General features: G+C 51.7%; 1 protein-coding gene across 4 annotated transcripts in view; it reads right to left on the minus strand.

Annotated features, from left to right (window-relative positions):
- Window positions 1–14,307, minus strand: part of LOC137457367 (dedicator of cytokinesis protein 11-like) — a 126,463-nt gene that overhangs the window by 67,444 nt on the left and 44,712 nt on the right. For all 4 annotated transcript variants that reach the window (XM_068169268.1, XM_068169266.1, XM_068169267.1 and 1 more), the window contains exons 9-20: window positions 13,400–13,479; window positions 12,304–12,387; window positions 10,298–10,438; window positions 7,503–7,706; window positions 6,777–6,899; window positions 5,507–5,589; window positions 3,057–3,179; window positions 2,814–2,890; window positions 1,502–1,686; window positions 1,333–1,398; window positions 1,075–1,167; window positions 541–664 (exon numbers count right to left, since the gene is read on the minus strand). In XM_068169268.1, coding sequence (XP_068025369.1) covers window positions 541–664; window positions 1,075–1,167; window positions 1,333–1,398; window positions 1,502–1,686; window positions 2,814–2,890; window positions 3,057–3,179; window positions 5,507–5,589; window positions 6,777–6,899; window positions 7,503–7,706; window positions 10,298–10,438; window positions 12,304–12,387; window positions 13,400–13,479 — 1,383 coding nt within the window. The remainder of the gene's footprint in view (window positions 1–540; window positions 665–1,074; window positions 1,168–1,332; window positions 1,399–1,501; window positions 1,687–2,813; window positions 2,891–3,056; window positions 3,180–5,506; window positions 5,590–6,776; window positions 6,900–7,502; window positions 7,707–10,297; window positions 10,439–12,303; window positions 12,388–13,399; window positions 13,480–14,307) is intronic.

Here is a 14,307-nt window from a genome sequence, read left to right on the forward strand (position 1 = left end):
TTTCCTGGTCCTGCTGGCCTCACTATTGCTGATCCAGGCCAGGATGCTGTTGGCCACCTGGGCACACGCTGGCTCACAAATCAGCACACTGAGGTCTTTCTCCTCTGGGTATCTTTCCAGACACAGCACAAACAAGATCAGGACTGGGTTTGAGGGACGGCACCAGTGCATGAGCCATAGTTGCTCATCAGATCAGGGGTCCCTCAGCCATCTGGGGACTGGCTGTATGGAGAGGCATCCCAAGATGTGCTCAGTCAGCCGGTGGTGAGATGGGCCCCCGAGGCCCTGATCTCATTCGTGACCTGACTGACAAGAGGCCATTCATGCAAGCCAGCTCATAAACATCTAGAAAGAGCTGTCAGGCTGCACAGAAACCTGAGCTGTAATACACACTTGGACCTATCAGCTGCACTAGGTTGCTTGCAAGAAAGGAAACTCATTGAGGGCAGCTTTTTAATCCAAAGCTTTTCCACACCACTACAACCACTTTGCTCTTGGCCTCTGCCACTCCAACAGAAGTAGTTTAAGCAGTGAACATACCTTGGGTCTCAACGGTGTCCTGTTTTTTCACTGTTGCCTTTGTGTTAATTTCACAGCTGACATGATAGAAGGTGAAAAGCAAATGATGCTTTTGATGGAGGTGAATTGGAAGCTCAATTTTAATCTAAAATGATACCATGACAGACAAGGCTGTATTTTCAGTTGCAGAGTAATGGTTTCAGTTCTGATTTATTTCACAGAGGCTATGGCTGTACGCAGTTACACAAGACACATCCCTACCCATCTTAAATAACTCCTAGACACCATTTCCATCACCTTTGCACATCATTATGGGGGTGTGTGATCGGTGTGCACAAAGCGTGGCAGGTACAGACAGCAGAAAACAAACTGGCACTGAAAACCGGCAAAGGCTCCGCCTCTGCCCTGCCCTTCTACTGAGACAAAGAGCAGGTGATGCATTTTTTACCCACATTTCACCCAGCTCTGGGAGAAAAAAAGACAAGGCATCCTGAAAGGCCCCTTGGCTTTGTAACATCCAGGACAATCTCTCACTTCCCACCATCCCGTTTTTACCTCATCATAGAACTCTGGGCTTTGGTTGTGGTGCAGCACAGCAGCATAAGCATTTGTCGTCAGGGGATGGCCTCCGGGTTTGCCATATATACACTGGAAACACAAATGCAGAGCTGAATTCAGGGTTGCTGCCAGCCCTAAAGCACCCAGCCAAATGAAAACAGGGAGCATGGAAACTCAGTGCTTTCCTACTGCCCTGCTCAGCCTGCCTGGCACACAGCACGGAACAAATGGCAGCCCCCGACAACAGACACCTACCTTTAATGGCCTGGCATCAGCTTCATCTGAGTCCCTGAACTCAATACAGACAGCAATATTCCTTGCCTGAAGTGGGAGGAGAAGAGGAAGATGAGCCACTGCTACGGGTGAGCAGCAGCCCCCCTGGCCAGGCTCAGCCTGGCTGCAGCCTGCTCTCCACATTGCTCACCTTTGCAAACACCTTCTGGTTCTCATACTTCAGATGCAAGGGGTAGACATAGAGGTGGTTTTTGTAGACAGTGAAGGGATAACAGTACTTTGCAACTTCTGGGACAAGCTCCTCCACTTCAACTGCCATGTTCTCACAGCTCTTCTCAAAAGGCTTTATAGGAATGTAAGAAGCTGTGACACAATCTGGAAGAGAAGGGAAGCTTGGGTAAGTGCACACCTCACAAAGAGCAGAAGTACAGCCCATGGGAAAGTAAATTTGGGGGCCTGAAGCTCTGCCATTGCTTTCAAGCATCCAGTTCTCTCCACATCACAGGACTGAGTGTGCTGAACAGGCCGTCAGACCCTGGCCCATGCTCATTGAATCAATCAAGGGAAAATTCTCCCCCTGATCATGCCACCATGGTTAGTAACACAGAGGAGAGTGCACAGGCACTGTGGGGCTCTGCTCTCCCTGCCAGTGGGGACTGCAGAAGTGGCATTTTGCTGTAGCTCTAGGCAATGTCAACAGGTCCTGTGAGTGAGCCATGGCTAGGCTGGGACAGCTGCTCTGCCCTGGACCTGCACCTTGACTCTCCCAGGCAGATCCATTAAATGCTGGTTGATAAATCACAGACTCATCACCTGACTGAAGCAGAGAGGCTTCTGAGCTGATGACTGGAGATTGATGTCTTGAGATGTGTCAGTCCTTTGCCACTCTGCTTCAGAAAGGTGTTTGATGGTTATGTTGCCTTCAAATACCAGAGCACAAGCCCTGTCTAATTCCCTGAGACTCAGGTCCACCATGAGGGAGAATTCATCTCAAGTGATGCCCTTCCAAAGCACAGAAAACAATTAAGACCACTGAAAAAGCCTTTTGGACAGGCGAGTGGTCTGCAGAGCCTACGACAGGAGCTGCCAAGGGCCCAAGGAGTGACACTGAACAGCTCACGAGTCCTTTTTGCCACCATTTCTTTGAATGCAAAGTAAAGAATCCCACTGACCACATTTGAGGAGCTCTCTGGTGTTATGGATCAAAAATGTTACATGAGATTGGTGAGACAATAACAGCAAAGGCAGGCAGGAGGCTTCCTTCAGATTTAGGATGTGATGATGGTCAAACTGCAAGGCAGATGCAGCCCTCAGGTAAACCTCTGCACTTGGACCACACCTCTCCACAGAATCCACCAGAAGGCCTGCCAGAGCAGTGGCTGTGCTGAGTTACTCATTTCTCACTGCAGCCCAGACTCTTGCTAATGACCCAGCAGAACACCCCACAGAAGCAGGAACTCCTGAGGCTGGAGCCATCCGGGTTTCAGACCCCAGATCCTTACTTGTGAAGTCCAGAGGGATGTCTTTGATGATGACATTTAACTGGGCTGGAATGACCTGCAGCTTTGTCTTCTCTGGTCTGCATTAGGGAGAGAGAAAGAAGATCATGAACCCTGAGAGCTCAGGTGCAGAACACATCAGCAGCACTTTCTGTCACTGTTTCAGAAGCTGTCATCTCATGCTTGCACTCAGCTGCTAAAGAATGTGTTTTAAACTGCCTGCTCAGCACCATCTCCTGCACTTACTTCTTGTACTCTGCTAAAAGCTTCAGCATGTCTTCATTTGAGATTTTGCTGCTGTCTTGCTTGTACAGGGGTGAGAACTTCCCTTCAGCATCAAGAGTGCCCTGGGAGTCTTTGAAAACTGGCCTGCAGGAGAGAACAGACACTTCTTGGTGTTGGGAAACAGGCAGACACTGAGGGCTGGGACACACTGGGCTGAAGGGCAGCTTATCAGGGGAGAGGTTCACTGGCCTGTGATTGCTCTGAACACCACCAGATTGCTCTCCCAGCTTCATGTGGTGCTCAGACCCCACACAGACCACAACCCACAGTGTCATTAAAACTGCATGGAACATCACCCATTCCATAGATGGATAGAGCCACAGGTTGGAAAGGACCTTAAAGCTCATCCAGCTCCAGCCCCCTGCCATGGGCAGGGACCCCTCCCACCAGCACAGGCTGCTCAAGGCCTCATCCAGCCTGGCCTTCAACACCTCCAGGCAGGAGGCAGCCACAGCCTCCCTGGGCAACCTGTGCCAGAGTCTCCCCAGCCTCACTCTCAACAGTTTCTTCTTCATCTCCACTCTCAATCTCTCCTCTCCCAGCTCAAAGCCATTGTTCCTCAGCCTGGCACTTCCAGCCCTTGTCACAAGTCCCTCCCCAGCTCTCCTGGACCCCTTCAGGTCCTGGAAGGCTGCTCTGAGGTATCCCTGGGGCTGCACAGCCCCAACTCCATCAGCCTGCCCCACAGGGGAGGTTCTGCAGCCTCTGCTCATCTTGGTGGCCTCCTCTGGAGCCTCTCCAGCAGCTCCAGGTCCTTCTTGTGCTGGGGGCCCAGAGCTGGAGGCAGTGCTGCAGGTGGGCTCTGAGCAGAGCAGAGCAGAGGGGCAGAATCCCCTCCCTGTGCTGCTGCTCTCCCTGCTCTGGCTGCAGCTCAGCACTCAGCTGGCTCTGGGCTGCCAGGGACCATTGCTGGCTCCTTGGGACTTTGTCACCACCTGACACCTCCAAGACTTTTCCTGCCTCTCCAGCCAGGTGAGCAGGACACACTCAGCCCAGTTCCAAGCCTGGACCATAATGATGAACACCCTTCAATCCTCCCACAAACACCAAGTGACAAAATGTCTTCCTGTGATACTGTGATACATGGGGTCAGAGCATGGAAATCCTCCTAGGAAAGGAGCGTGGAATGAAGAGCAGCCTCAGGACAGATGTCATCAGGAGGCTGGACTCTGCCCTGGATGAATGCTGCATCATTGCCCTTGAATACAAAGGCTGTGGGTGTCTGTGTCCAGCAAGATCATGAAAGCATCTGTCCTGCCTTTCTGTGCCAACACCTTCCTCTGAAAGCCACAGGGAACCTGTCCCAGGGACACAGAGCAATGCAGCTCTCCACAGCAGGGCCACTCAGCTGCTTCATCTCTAAATGCAGCAGGGACAAATGTGAAGGCAAAGTCAAGGTCCATACAGAGCCTGCCGTGAGGCTGAGGCACTGTGCAGGCCACGTGCTGGCTGCCAGGAGGGAGCTGCAGCCCAGAGACACCATCCTGAAGCTGAGCAGCCAGTGCCACAGGACAACTCAGCTCAAGAGCACACATTGCAAGCTGTATACCAGCTTGCAGAGTAGATTTAGATTGGATGTTAAGAGCAAGTTCTGCACCATGAGGGCGCTGGAACACTGCAACAGGTTGTCCAGGGAGGTGGTTGAGGCCTCATCCCTAGAGATATTCAAGGTCAGGCTCAACAGAGCTCTGGGCAACCCGATCTTATTTACTACAGCGGAGGCTGGACTAGATGACCTTTGGTGGTATCTTCCAACCCAGACCATTCTATGATTTTACTATCCCTTTTGTCAGCAGCAAAGAGCAGTTTAGCAAGAGGAGGCAGTGGCAGGGGGACGACTTTGCCTTCAGGTCTTCCTCTGACCTGAGGAAGGGGAAGGGAAAGGCAAGGGAAGCAGCACTGCTGCACCTCAGCAGTCCCAGGCAAAGCTCATGGGGTGAATGGTATTGCTATCTCCAGTCATTCCCAAGAACTTTAATTAAAGCAGAGTCCAAGATGGGAGATAAACCCCAGCTGACCACCAGTGCCAGGCCAGGAGGTCCTCCACACTCCTCCTGCCCCTGGCAAGGGCTGGTGCCAGGAGGGGATGTCTGCACCGACTCCCACAGCAGCACGGAACGGTGCAGTTCATCCCGGGAACGTTCTGCCCTGACAGCAGGAGCTACAGGTCAGCAGGAAGGTTGCTGCCTTCCCAGCACCATTTACTTTTTGTACTGTTTTGTTTCTAATTCTAGATAGAACACTTCAGGCCAGCCCCCATTCTGGTTGGGAAGCAGAGCCAAATTCTGCCCTTGGCTGCAGCTTCCCTGACTCCAGTCACTTGGCCCTTTTCCTGCTCAGCCAGATCACATCCCAGAGAACTCACAGCAGCAGCTCCCACCGTGGCCAAGGCTCAGCCTGAGGTGACTAACCTGGCAGCCCAGCCAAAGGGCATCCTGTACTGTCCCAGACGGCTGCACACCTGCTTGGCCACCTTATGGACCTTCTGGGCGGTCTGGAAAACACAAGAGAGGTAAGGCGTGTGCCATGGCTTCCACACTGCCCTGGGAGAGGAGCAAAAGGGCTCCAGGGAGAAGAGCCTCTCCCTGCTCCACAGTGCACAGGTGCCCAGACACACAGCATGTCAGTTGTGGAAGCAGCTGTCAGACATTCCTGGCTGTCACATTTATTAGCTGTGCAGAGTAGCAGCAGATACCTCTGTGGGCACAGTCATCTCAGAACTCCTCTGACTGCCTCACATTCTCAGGGTATTAGTAGTTTATTGTTCAAAGAGCAGCAGTTTCTTTTCCAAACAGAGGCTGTAGTTGGCTCTATCAGGGGGGTGGACTAAATGATCTCTAGAGGTCCCTTCCAACCCCCACCATTCTGTGATTCTGTGTGGCTTATCCCAAAGAGGGCTGAGGAAGTGCCATCATCTACCCTGTGTTCTGTACATTGATATTGCAGAGACTGGCTGCAGCAAGGCAGCATCAGCTCCACCAGGGCAGCACCAGCTCCAGCTGGGATGCAGAGATCGATGCTGGCAACACCAGGCCCTCCCTGGCCATTCTTTGCATCAGTTCCCTCACAGGTTCATGCCATTCTGCACAGAGTATGACAGAGGCAGGGTGAGCAGAATAAAGGGTAAGGCCCAGGGTCTGCTCCTGCTAGAACACTGCTGTTCCCAGTGGGAGTGAGGCAGGACCAGTTCAGGACACAGTGTGCAGCACCATGCAGCAGTGCAGCCTAGTCCTCTGGGGATGATGTGTCAGTGGTTTTTTGCTGCCAGCCCAGGCTTTGGCTTGGTGAAGTGCAGTGGGGAAAGGTCCCCCTGCCCCAGCTGCCTGGCTCTTCCTAAAAATCCCCTGCCTCTTTGCAGGGGAAAGAACCCAATCTCCCAGGGCAGCTCAGCTGAAGACTGGGGACAGAGCAAGTAGCAGAGAGGATGAATCACAAAATGGTAGGGGTTGGAAGGGATCTCCAGAGATCATTGAGTCCAACTCCCCTGTCAGAACAAGACCACCTAGGGCAGGCCACAAAGGAATGCATCCAGGTGGATCTTGAAAGTCTCCAGAGAAGGAGACCTAGATAAGACCAGCATCTGCCAGAAAGAAGCTAAAGAGCAGCAAGCCCACCCCATGTTTCAGAGCAGCAGGGGCAGACAGCATCACCCAGCAGGTGCCCTCCCAGGCCACGCAGTACCTTGCTGGGGTCGGAGTTTTTCATGTAGGGCTCTGCGCAGTGTGCAATGCTGCCCTGCAGCACCTTCTCCACACGGGCCACCAGGAAGATCTCCACATGTGGGTCAGTCACAGAGAAAACCCCCTGCAGCAGACAGACAGGACGCTGTCAGGAAGCAGCACACCTTACCTGCACTGCTGGCTTTGGCCCCAGCCATCTCGCTGCTCCTCTCCACAACCCACACAGACTTCACTTTGCTACAGAGGGGTCATGAGGGCTTACAAGGCTTGAGCATTGTCAAGTCTTAGAGTCACAACCATAGAGCTGTTTGGGTTGGAAAAGGTCTCTGAGATCATCCAGTCCAACCATCAACCCAACCCCACCATGGCCACCAAACTATGGCCCCAAGTGCCATGGCCACAGGGTTGTGGAACACCTCCAGGGATGGGGACTCCACCACCTCCCTGGGCAGCCTGTGCCCTGACCACTCTTGCAGTAAAGGAATTTTTCCTAATCTTCAACCTCACCCTCCCCTGGCACAGTTTCAGGCCAAATTGTCTCAAGCAACTCTACCTCATACTTTGCCCATCACTGCCAGTGAGTCCAAAGTGTCAATTGGCTTAACGCTGACCAAATCCCAGCTCAGGGGAAAAGCTGTCTTCTGCTTCTCCATGCAGCAGATCACCCCACACCACTGCTCAGCAGCCCCAGCCCAGAGGCTGAGTGAGGGGAAAGCCAGGTCCTCACCCGTTTGATATAGTGCAGGTGGGACTCAGGAACCCCATGGAGAAGGTTCTCTGTTGCAGGATGTCCCTTGGTGCCCTCGCTCCCGGCGGTCTCCAGCAGCATCTCACGGACAGGTGGAGAGTTCAGGTCCACGTGGAAGTCAGCTGAAATCTTGCAATTGTTTTTCAGGTCAAATAATGCCAAGCTCAGGAAAAAGGGCTCAACCTGGGAAGTGGATTGAACAGATCAGTCAAAGAACCTGTGTGGTATGGGTTGAAGAGCATCAATGTGCACTGAGTTCCCTGCCTGCTTTACCTTCTGCACCTGTCTGTCCCTTTAGGCTTTCCACACCAGTGTTTCACAGAATCCTCACAGACTATCCATGTTTGTTTATCTGCTTTAGAGATACAGAACACAACTTTTTTTCCTGTATCTTCTTGCATTTTGGTCTAATTAGTTTCACAGAATCACTGAACCTTAGGCATTGTGAGGGGCCTCTGAAGATCATCCAGTCCAAGCACCCTGCCAGAGTAGGGTCACCCAGGGCAGATCACACAGGAACACATCCAGGTAGGGTTTGAAAGTCTCCAGAGACTCCACCACCTGCTCCAGGGCTCTGCCACCCTCAAAGTCAAGAAGTTCCTTCTCAGGTTTATACAGAAATTGCTATGCTCAAGTTTTTTCACATTGCCTCCTGTCCTGTCCCAGGGCACCACTGAGCAGAGCCTGGCCCCAACTCCCTGACCCCCAGCCCTCAGCTATCTGTAAGCATGGATCAGATCCCCCTCAGCCTCCTCTTGCCCAGGCTAAGCAGCCCCAGCTCTCTCAGCCTCTCCTCAGCTGAGAGCTGTTGCAGTGCCCTCAGCAGCTCCCTGGCCCTGTGCTGGACTCTCTCCTGGAGCTCTTTGTCCTTCTGCAGCTGGGGAGCCCAGAACTGGACACAGCACCAGTACACAGAAGAGGGGGAGGAGAGCCTCCCTCAACCTGCTGGCAATTTGAACAGAGCTACTTTAAAGCCATCAATGAAATATAAAGAATGAACTCCACAGGGGGCTTTATATAACTGATAAACCATCAAGTCAGGCAGAAAAGATGCCCCTAGCCCACCAGAGCTGCTTATCCTTTGCAATGAGAAACAAATCACCCTAGGAGTGCTTAAGTTCATATGCTACAAGATCACTTCACTGACTTGTCCAAAGGCAATCAGCTCTGGATGGCCCAACACCCAAAATATTCCAAGGTGGCATGGAGCCAAGGTATCTGTCCCAGCCAGGAAAGCTCACACACAAGGCAGCCACTGCTGAGAATCTGCACATGCCCACCTGCCACCTTGCTTGTAGCTATTGATCTTGACAGCACCAGGCTAAGTGTCAACAATTCCAAGATCCTAGCACGAGTGTGTCCATGTGAAGATCCAAGTGAAGGCCTCAAGATAAGGCTGCAGCATGCCCAAGGTGTTACAGCACAACTTGGAGGCATTACAGCAACACTAAAAATGTGCTGGTGAGGGCTGACTCTGGGGCTGATTAAGGATGAATATGAGAAGGGCCTCTGCTATCAGACACACATTTATCTGCTGGCAGTTCCCAAGCACAACCAGCCTGGTGTGCTGGCTGTGAGCTGTCAGCATGAAACCACCACACAAAACAAAAGCCCCTGCAGTTCCAAGAGGTGTCAGACAAGGCACCAGCAGCAGAGATGCCAGTGCCACTGCCTCCCCTGAGATGCTGTCTCCTGCTCTGGCACCCTTGCATAAAGGGTTGGCTCCAGCCAGAGCAAATGCAGGACATGATAACAGGGATTATCTTTTGGGGAGAAAGTTTGGAGGAGCCTGGTCTGTTGAGTCTGGCAGAAAAGAGACTGAGCAGAGATGTAAGAGATGCAGACATCAGAGGCTCAGAAGAGACAGGGAAGAGCTCATTAGGCTAAGGCACGATGTTGGCATAGTGACAAATGCCTGTGCTAAAGTGAAGCTGGGAGTCAGGGGAAGGCTCCAGAAGAGGGGACTCCCTTAGCACTAGGGGAAATGAAACAAAACACAGGAGTGACTGCTATGGAGATGGAGCTCAATCATTTACCAACAGCACTTTCACAGGGACCCAGAACGTGGCAGACAGGCTCCCTGTTCCCTGTGCCTCTGAACTGCTGGTTTCCCAGCAGCCCCAGTTACTGGCAGGCTGAGGCATGTCAGGACAGACTCTGTCCCCAGACACACTTTCAGAACAGCAAAATACCAAGGCAGACAAATCCTGCAATGACCCTGGCCCAGAAGCCACTCCCTGCCTCAGTCCTGTTGGAGCTCAAGGCAAAATATCACAGAATCATAGAATAACCTGGGCTGGAAAGGACCACCAAAGGTCATCCAGTCTAACCCCCCTGCAGTAAGCAGGGACATCCTCAACTAGATCAGGCTGCTCAAAGCTTTGTTGAGCCTGAGCTTGGACATCTTCAGGGATAGAGCCTCAGACACCTCCCTGAGCAACCTGTGCCAGTGTTCCAGCAGCCTAACATCCAGTCAAGGCTCATCCAGTCCCAATCCCCCTGCCATGGGCAGGGACACCTCACACCACAGCAGGTTGCTCACAGCCACCTCCAGCCTGGCTGCAAACACCTCCAGGCAGGAGGCTTCCACCACCTCCCTGGGCAGCCTGTGCCAGGCTCTCACCACCCTCATGGGCAACAACTTCCTGACATCCAATCTCAATCTGTCCATTTCTATTTTTTTCCCATTCCCCCCACCATATTAATCTGCCTAGGATTCTTCTTGCCAGTGAGGGGAAAGAAGACAAAGCAGGACACATCTGAGCTCCCCTTACGTTGGTAGGTCCTGCGTCCGACCTGTCGCTGAGCTGAGCAAGGAGGTTGAGGGAGAAGTCCTGGCAGCACACCAGGAAGCGCCTGCTGCTCTTCTCCTCAAATGGCTTCACGTCTGGCTCAAGCCCTGAGAAGTCCAGCCTCTGGGGAGCAAACAAATAAATCTGTGCTCACTAAAGAGGAAAAGAAGCCCCTGTTAAAGGATCACATTACAGCCAATACTCTCTTTATCGATTGAGCTTATTGTGAAGCAGTAGGAAATGGGAGGAGACATTCACAAATGGGTGCCAGTTGGTGACATGACACAAATGTATTCAACACATGCATTCATGGGGATGCAGCAGTTTTCAGTGGTCTGGTTTGGAAAGCACATAAAAATTAAACCTCAGTATGATTTCAGTTCCTTCCTGCTTTGCTGTAACCCTGGGGATCTTCCCAAACACCATTTAGAGCTTGGGGGAGAAAGCGGAACAGACGCCAGAGCTAGAAAAGTATCTTCCACTTTGAAGATTGGATTAGCCTAAGAGATGGTCCCTGTGCCTGAAATGGAGAGCAGGCACATGCTGCTGGGATCAGGAACAACATCTCCCTGTGGAAGGCATACCCAGATGCACAGCAACAGCCAGTGCAGGTAGAAAGAACAAAGACTGCCTGCAGGCTGGCTGGGAAATCCAACCAGTCTTGATTCCAATCACCTCCTTCCGAACCCAGAACACCCACGCCTGCTCTGTGCCTCAGCATCTGCCCTTCTCAGAGAGCAGATATATCACAGAATATAGAATTTGTTTGGTTGCAGAAGAGCTCTAAGATCATCCAGCCCAACCATCAACCCAACATCACCGTGGCCATTAAACCATGGCCCTAAGTGCCATGGCCACAGGGTTGTGGAACACCTCCAGGCATGGGGACTCCACCACCTCCCTGGGCAGCCTCTGCCAGTCCCTGACCACTCTTGCACCAAAGGCATTTTTCCTCCTCTCCAACCTAACCCTCCTCTGGTGCAACTTGACATCATTTCCTCTCATTCTATCACCTATTCCTAGGGAGAAGAACCCAACCCCCACCTCACTGTAACCTCCTTTCACAGGGAGCTGAAGAAAGCCAAGAGGTCTCCCCTATATATGTGACCAAAATACCATCAGCCAGATAAAGACCCTCAGTCTTCCCCACACCATCATACTGGGCACTAAAGCCCAGAGCCAGGAAACACCTCTGAACACCAGCATTGACCATCTGGCACAGTCCTGCTTGCACTTCCCTCTGAAACCCTGCAGAAACCTGCATGCCATCTCAGCTAAACAGGCTGCAACTCTTGATGTGATCCTGGGAAACTTTTCCCTTTGTTTCCTCTGCTTGCTTTGAAAGTGGACAGCCCGTTGCAGGTGTATGTTCCTGCTCCAGTTAGCTCAGCAGCAGGCACAGGAGTGTGCACACACACCCCAGCGCTGACTGGGGCTGAGATTTCCAATGCCCACTGTTACAGCAGATCCAACTGACCCGCTGCAGAGTGAAGAGTCCTGGGTGGGGAGGGAGGGCAGTGAATTCAGCCTCATCATTTGGTGAGGGGAAAATAAAAGGCCTCTTAGATGCTCCCCATTGAATAATGTTTCCATTTTCATTATCTGACTAGGATATAGGCAAATTCTCAGAGCTTCTCATTAAAAAAACCATAGATAGCTTTCTGGGTGTTTATATTCTTCCTGTTGAAGATCTTAAAGCAGTGCCAGGAGAAAAGCTCATTTCTACACTAGACCTTTTAAAGGCTAATTACATTTCCTTGCCAAACCAGAATGTTCTTTTCTATAGGTGTGAACAAGCCAAAACTTGCCAGAAAGGGAAGCAAAGGCTATGAACTAACTTGGAAGGGCTCTCAAAAAGTGTGTTAAGGAATGCAGCTCCTTTCACTGAAATCCCACACCTGGACCAGGGAGGGAACAGGGTAGGCACCACACCAAGGGAGCTCTTACAGAGAGCAAAACCTCACATTTGCAAGCATGGGGATTTTTACCTGGACTTCTGGGTCAAAGGAGAAGAGGTTTTGTCTGCCATCATTTCTGCTCAGCTTGTTCAGCTGATCTGTTTCTCTTCCATACTACGACAAAGGAAAGCAGTGGTGTGAGTGCCTGGCCACACAGAGGCAAACTCTGCTTAGCTGGAGAGAATGGAAGCAAAACAAAACAAGTGTTTTCCAGGTTCCCTTTGTGATATGTGAAATGATGCAGCCTCAAACCACGGAGCTCCTCCATCCAGGAGACAGGCAGATGAGGTAAGAGACTTGATGCCTGCCCAGCTTCGCCAGAGCTGCAGAAACAGAATGGGGGAAAATCTCTTCCAAGGACAGGGTGGAGAGAACCAGCTATGGTCACAGAACCACAGAATGAGGGGGTTGGAAGGGAGCTCCTGATGTCATCCAGTCCAAACCCCTACTAAAGCAGGGTCACCCACAGCAGGTTGCACAGGATCACAATGTCCAGGTGGGTTTTGAACGTCTCCAGAGAAAGAGACTCCACAACCTCTCTGGGCAGCCTGCTCCTGGGCTCCAGCACCCTCACACCAAAGAAGTTTGTCCACATGTTCAGAAGGAACCTCTTGGGTTCCAGCTTTTGCCAGCTGCCCCTTATCCTATCACTGGGCACTACTGAGAAGAGCCCAGCTCCATCCTCTTGACCCCCACCCTTTAGAGATCAGATCCCCTCTCAATCTGCTCTTCTCCAGGCTGAACAGCCCCAGGTCTTTCAGCCTCTCCCCATAAGAGAGGATCTGCAGTCTCTTCACAATCCTCTATGTGACTCTCTCCAGTAGTTTTCTCTTTCTCTTGAACTGAGGAGCCCAGAACTGAACACAATACTCCAGATGTGGCCTCACCAGTGCAGAACAGAGGGAGAGGAGAACCTCCCTTGACCTGCTTGCCACACTTCTCAATACACCCCAGGAGATCATTGGTCTTCTTGTCCACACGGCCAAATTGCTGACTCATGGTGAACTTGCTGTCCACTAGCACTGCCAGGCCCTTCTCCACAGAGCTGCTTGCCAGCAGGCCAACCCCTCAGCTGGGGACTGTTCTTCCCCAGGTGCTGGGAGCAGGTTCTCTGCAAGCACAATACCTTCATCAGCTCTGGGTGCATGCTCCTCTCCAGGCTCTCCAGGATGTTCTCTGATTTTCCCTGCATGCTTGATTCATCATCTGCAAGGACACAAAAACCAGATGTCCAAAACAACTGCAGGAGCACCACTCTGCCAGGAAGCATCCCTGCAGCATTTGCTTACAGTAGCACAGAAACAGCCTGGGGAGACTTTTCCACTCCAGCGGAAGCCCTTTTCCACTCACGCCTGCTACCAGGGTGTACTACAGCCTGCCAGGTCTCCCCAAAGCACAACCCCAACAAGAAGCCAATTTTCCAGGAGTCTTGAAGCTTTGCCACAGATTTCCCACCCAGAGGAAGAGTCACATTTCCCTCCACTCTTACTCTTCAGACCATTGTCTACAATCCCCTAGAGTCTTTTGCACAAGATGGAGTGCTGGCCACCATTCTGGCCAGCAAGAGATGCCTGCACACTGCAACTGGGGCAGGGGGCAGGAAGGTCTTGTTCTGGTGTGGTGGGTTGAAGTTTCCACCCAACATAAAATTGCCAGACCAGCTGCAAGCAAATGAAGCTGTATTTACAAGCAAAACTACAATCTAAACTGTGGAATGCAATGAATATGTACAAGATATACAACAGTTACAAGTTATAAACAACACAAACCCCCCTCCTGGACAAAACTAGGGGGCTATCAACAGCTTCCTCATCTCCTCCACCTTACCCCGCACATGGGACAAAAGAAAGAAGAGCAGAGAGTTGCTATTAGTACTTAACCACAACAAAGAACACAGCCAAGGTCAGCAAAGCACCAGCCACAGCAAATAAGCCAGAAAGAAAAGAGAAAATTAGTTTCCAAACCCAAGCTTGTGTTGGTTTCCAGACCCCTGAGATTACTGAGGCCTGACCACTATTGCTGTTTGTACCCAGT

The sequence above is a fragment of the Melanerpes formicivorus genome, unplaced genomic scaffold (assembly GCF_026170545.1).
Source record: "Melanerpes formicivorus ecotype bairdi unplaced genomic scaffold, bMelFor1.0.p_v2 SCAF_174, whole genome shotgun sequence".
Taxonomy (NCBI): Eukaryota; Metazoa; Chordata; class Aves; order Piciformes; family Picidae; genus Melanerpes; species Melanerpes formicivorus.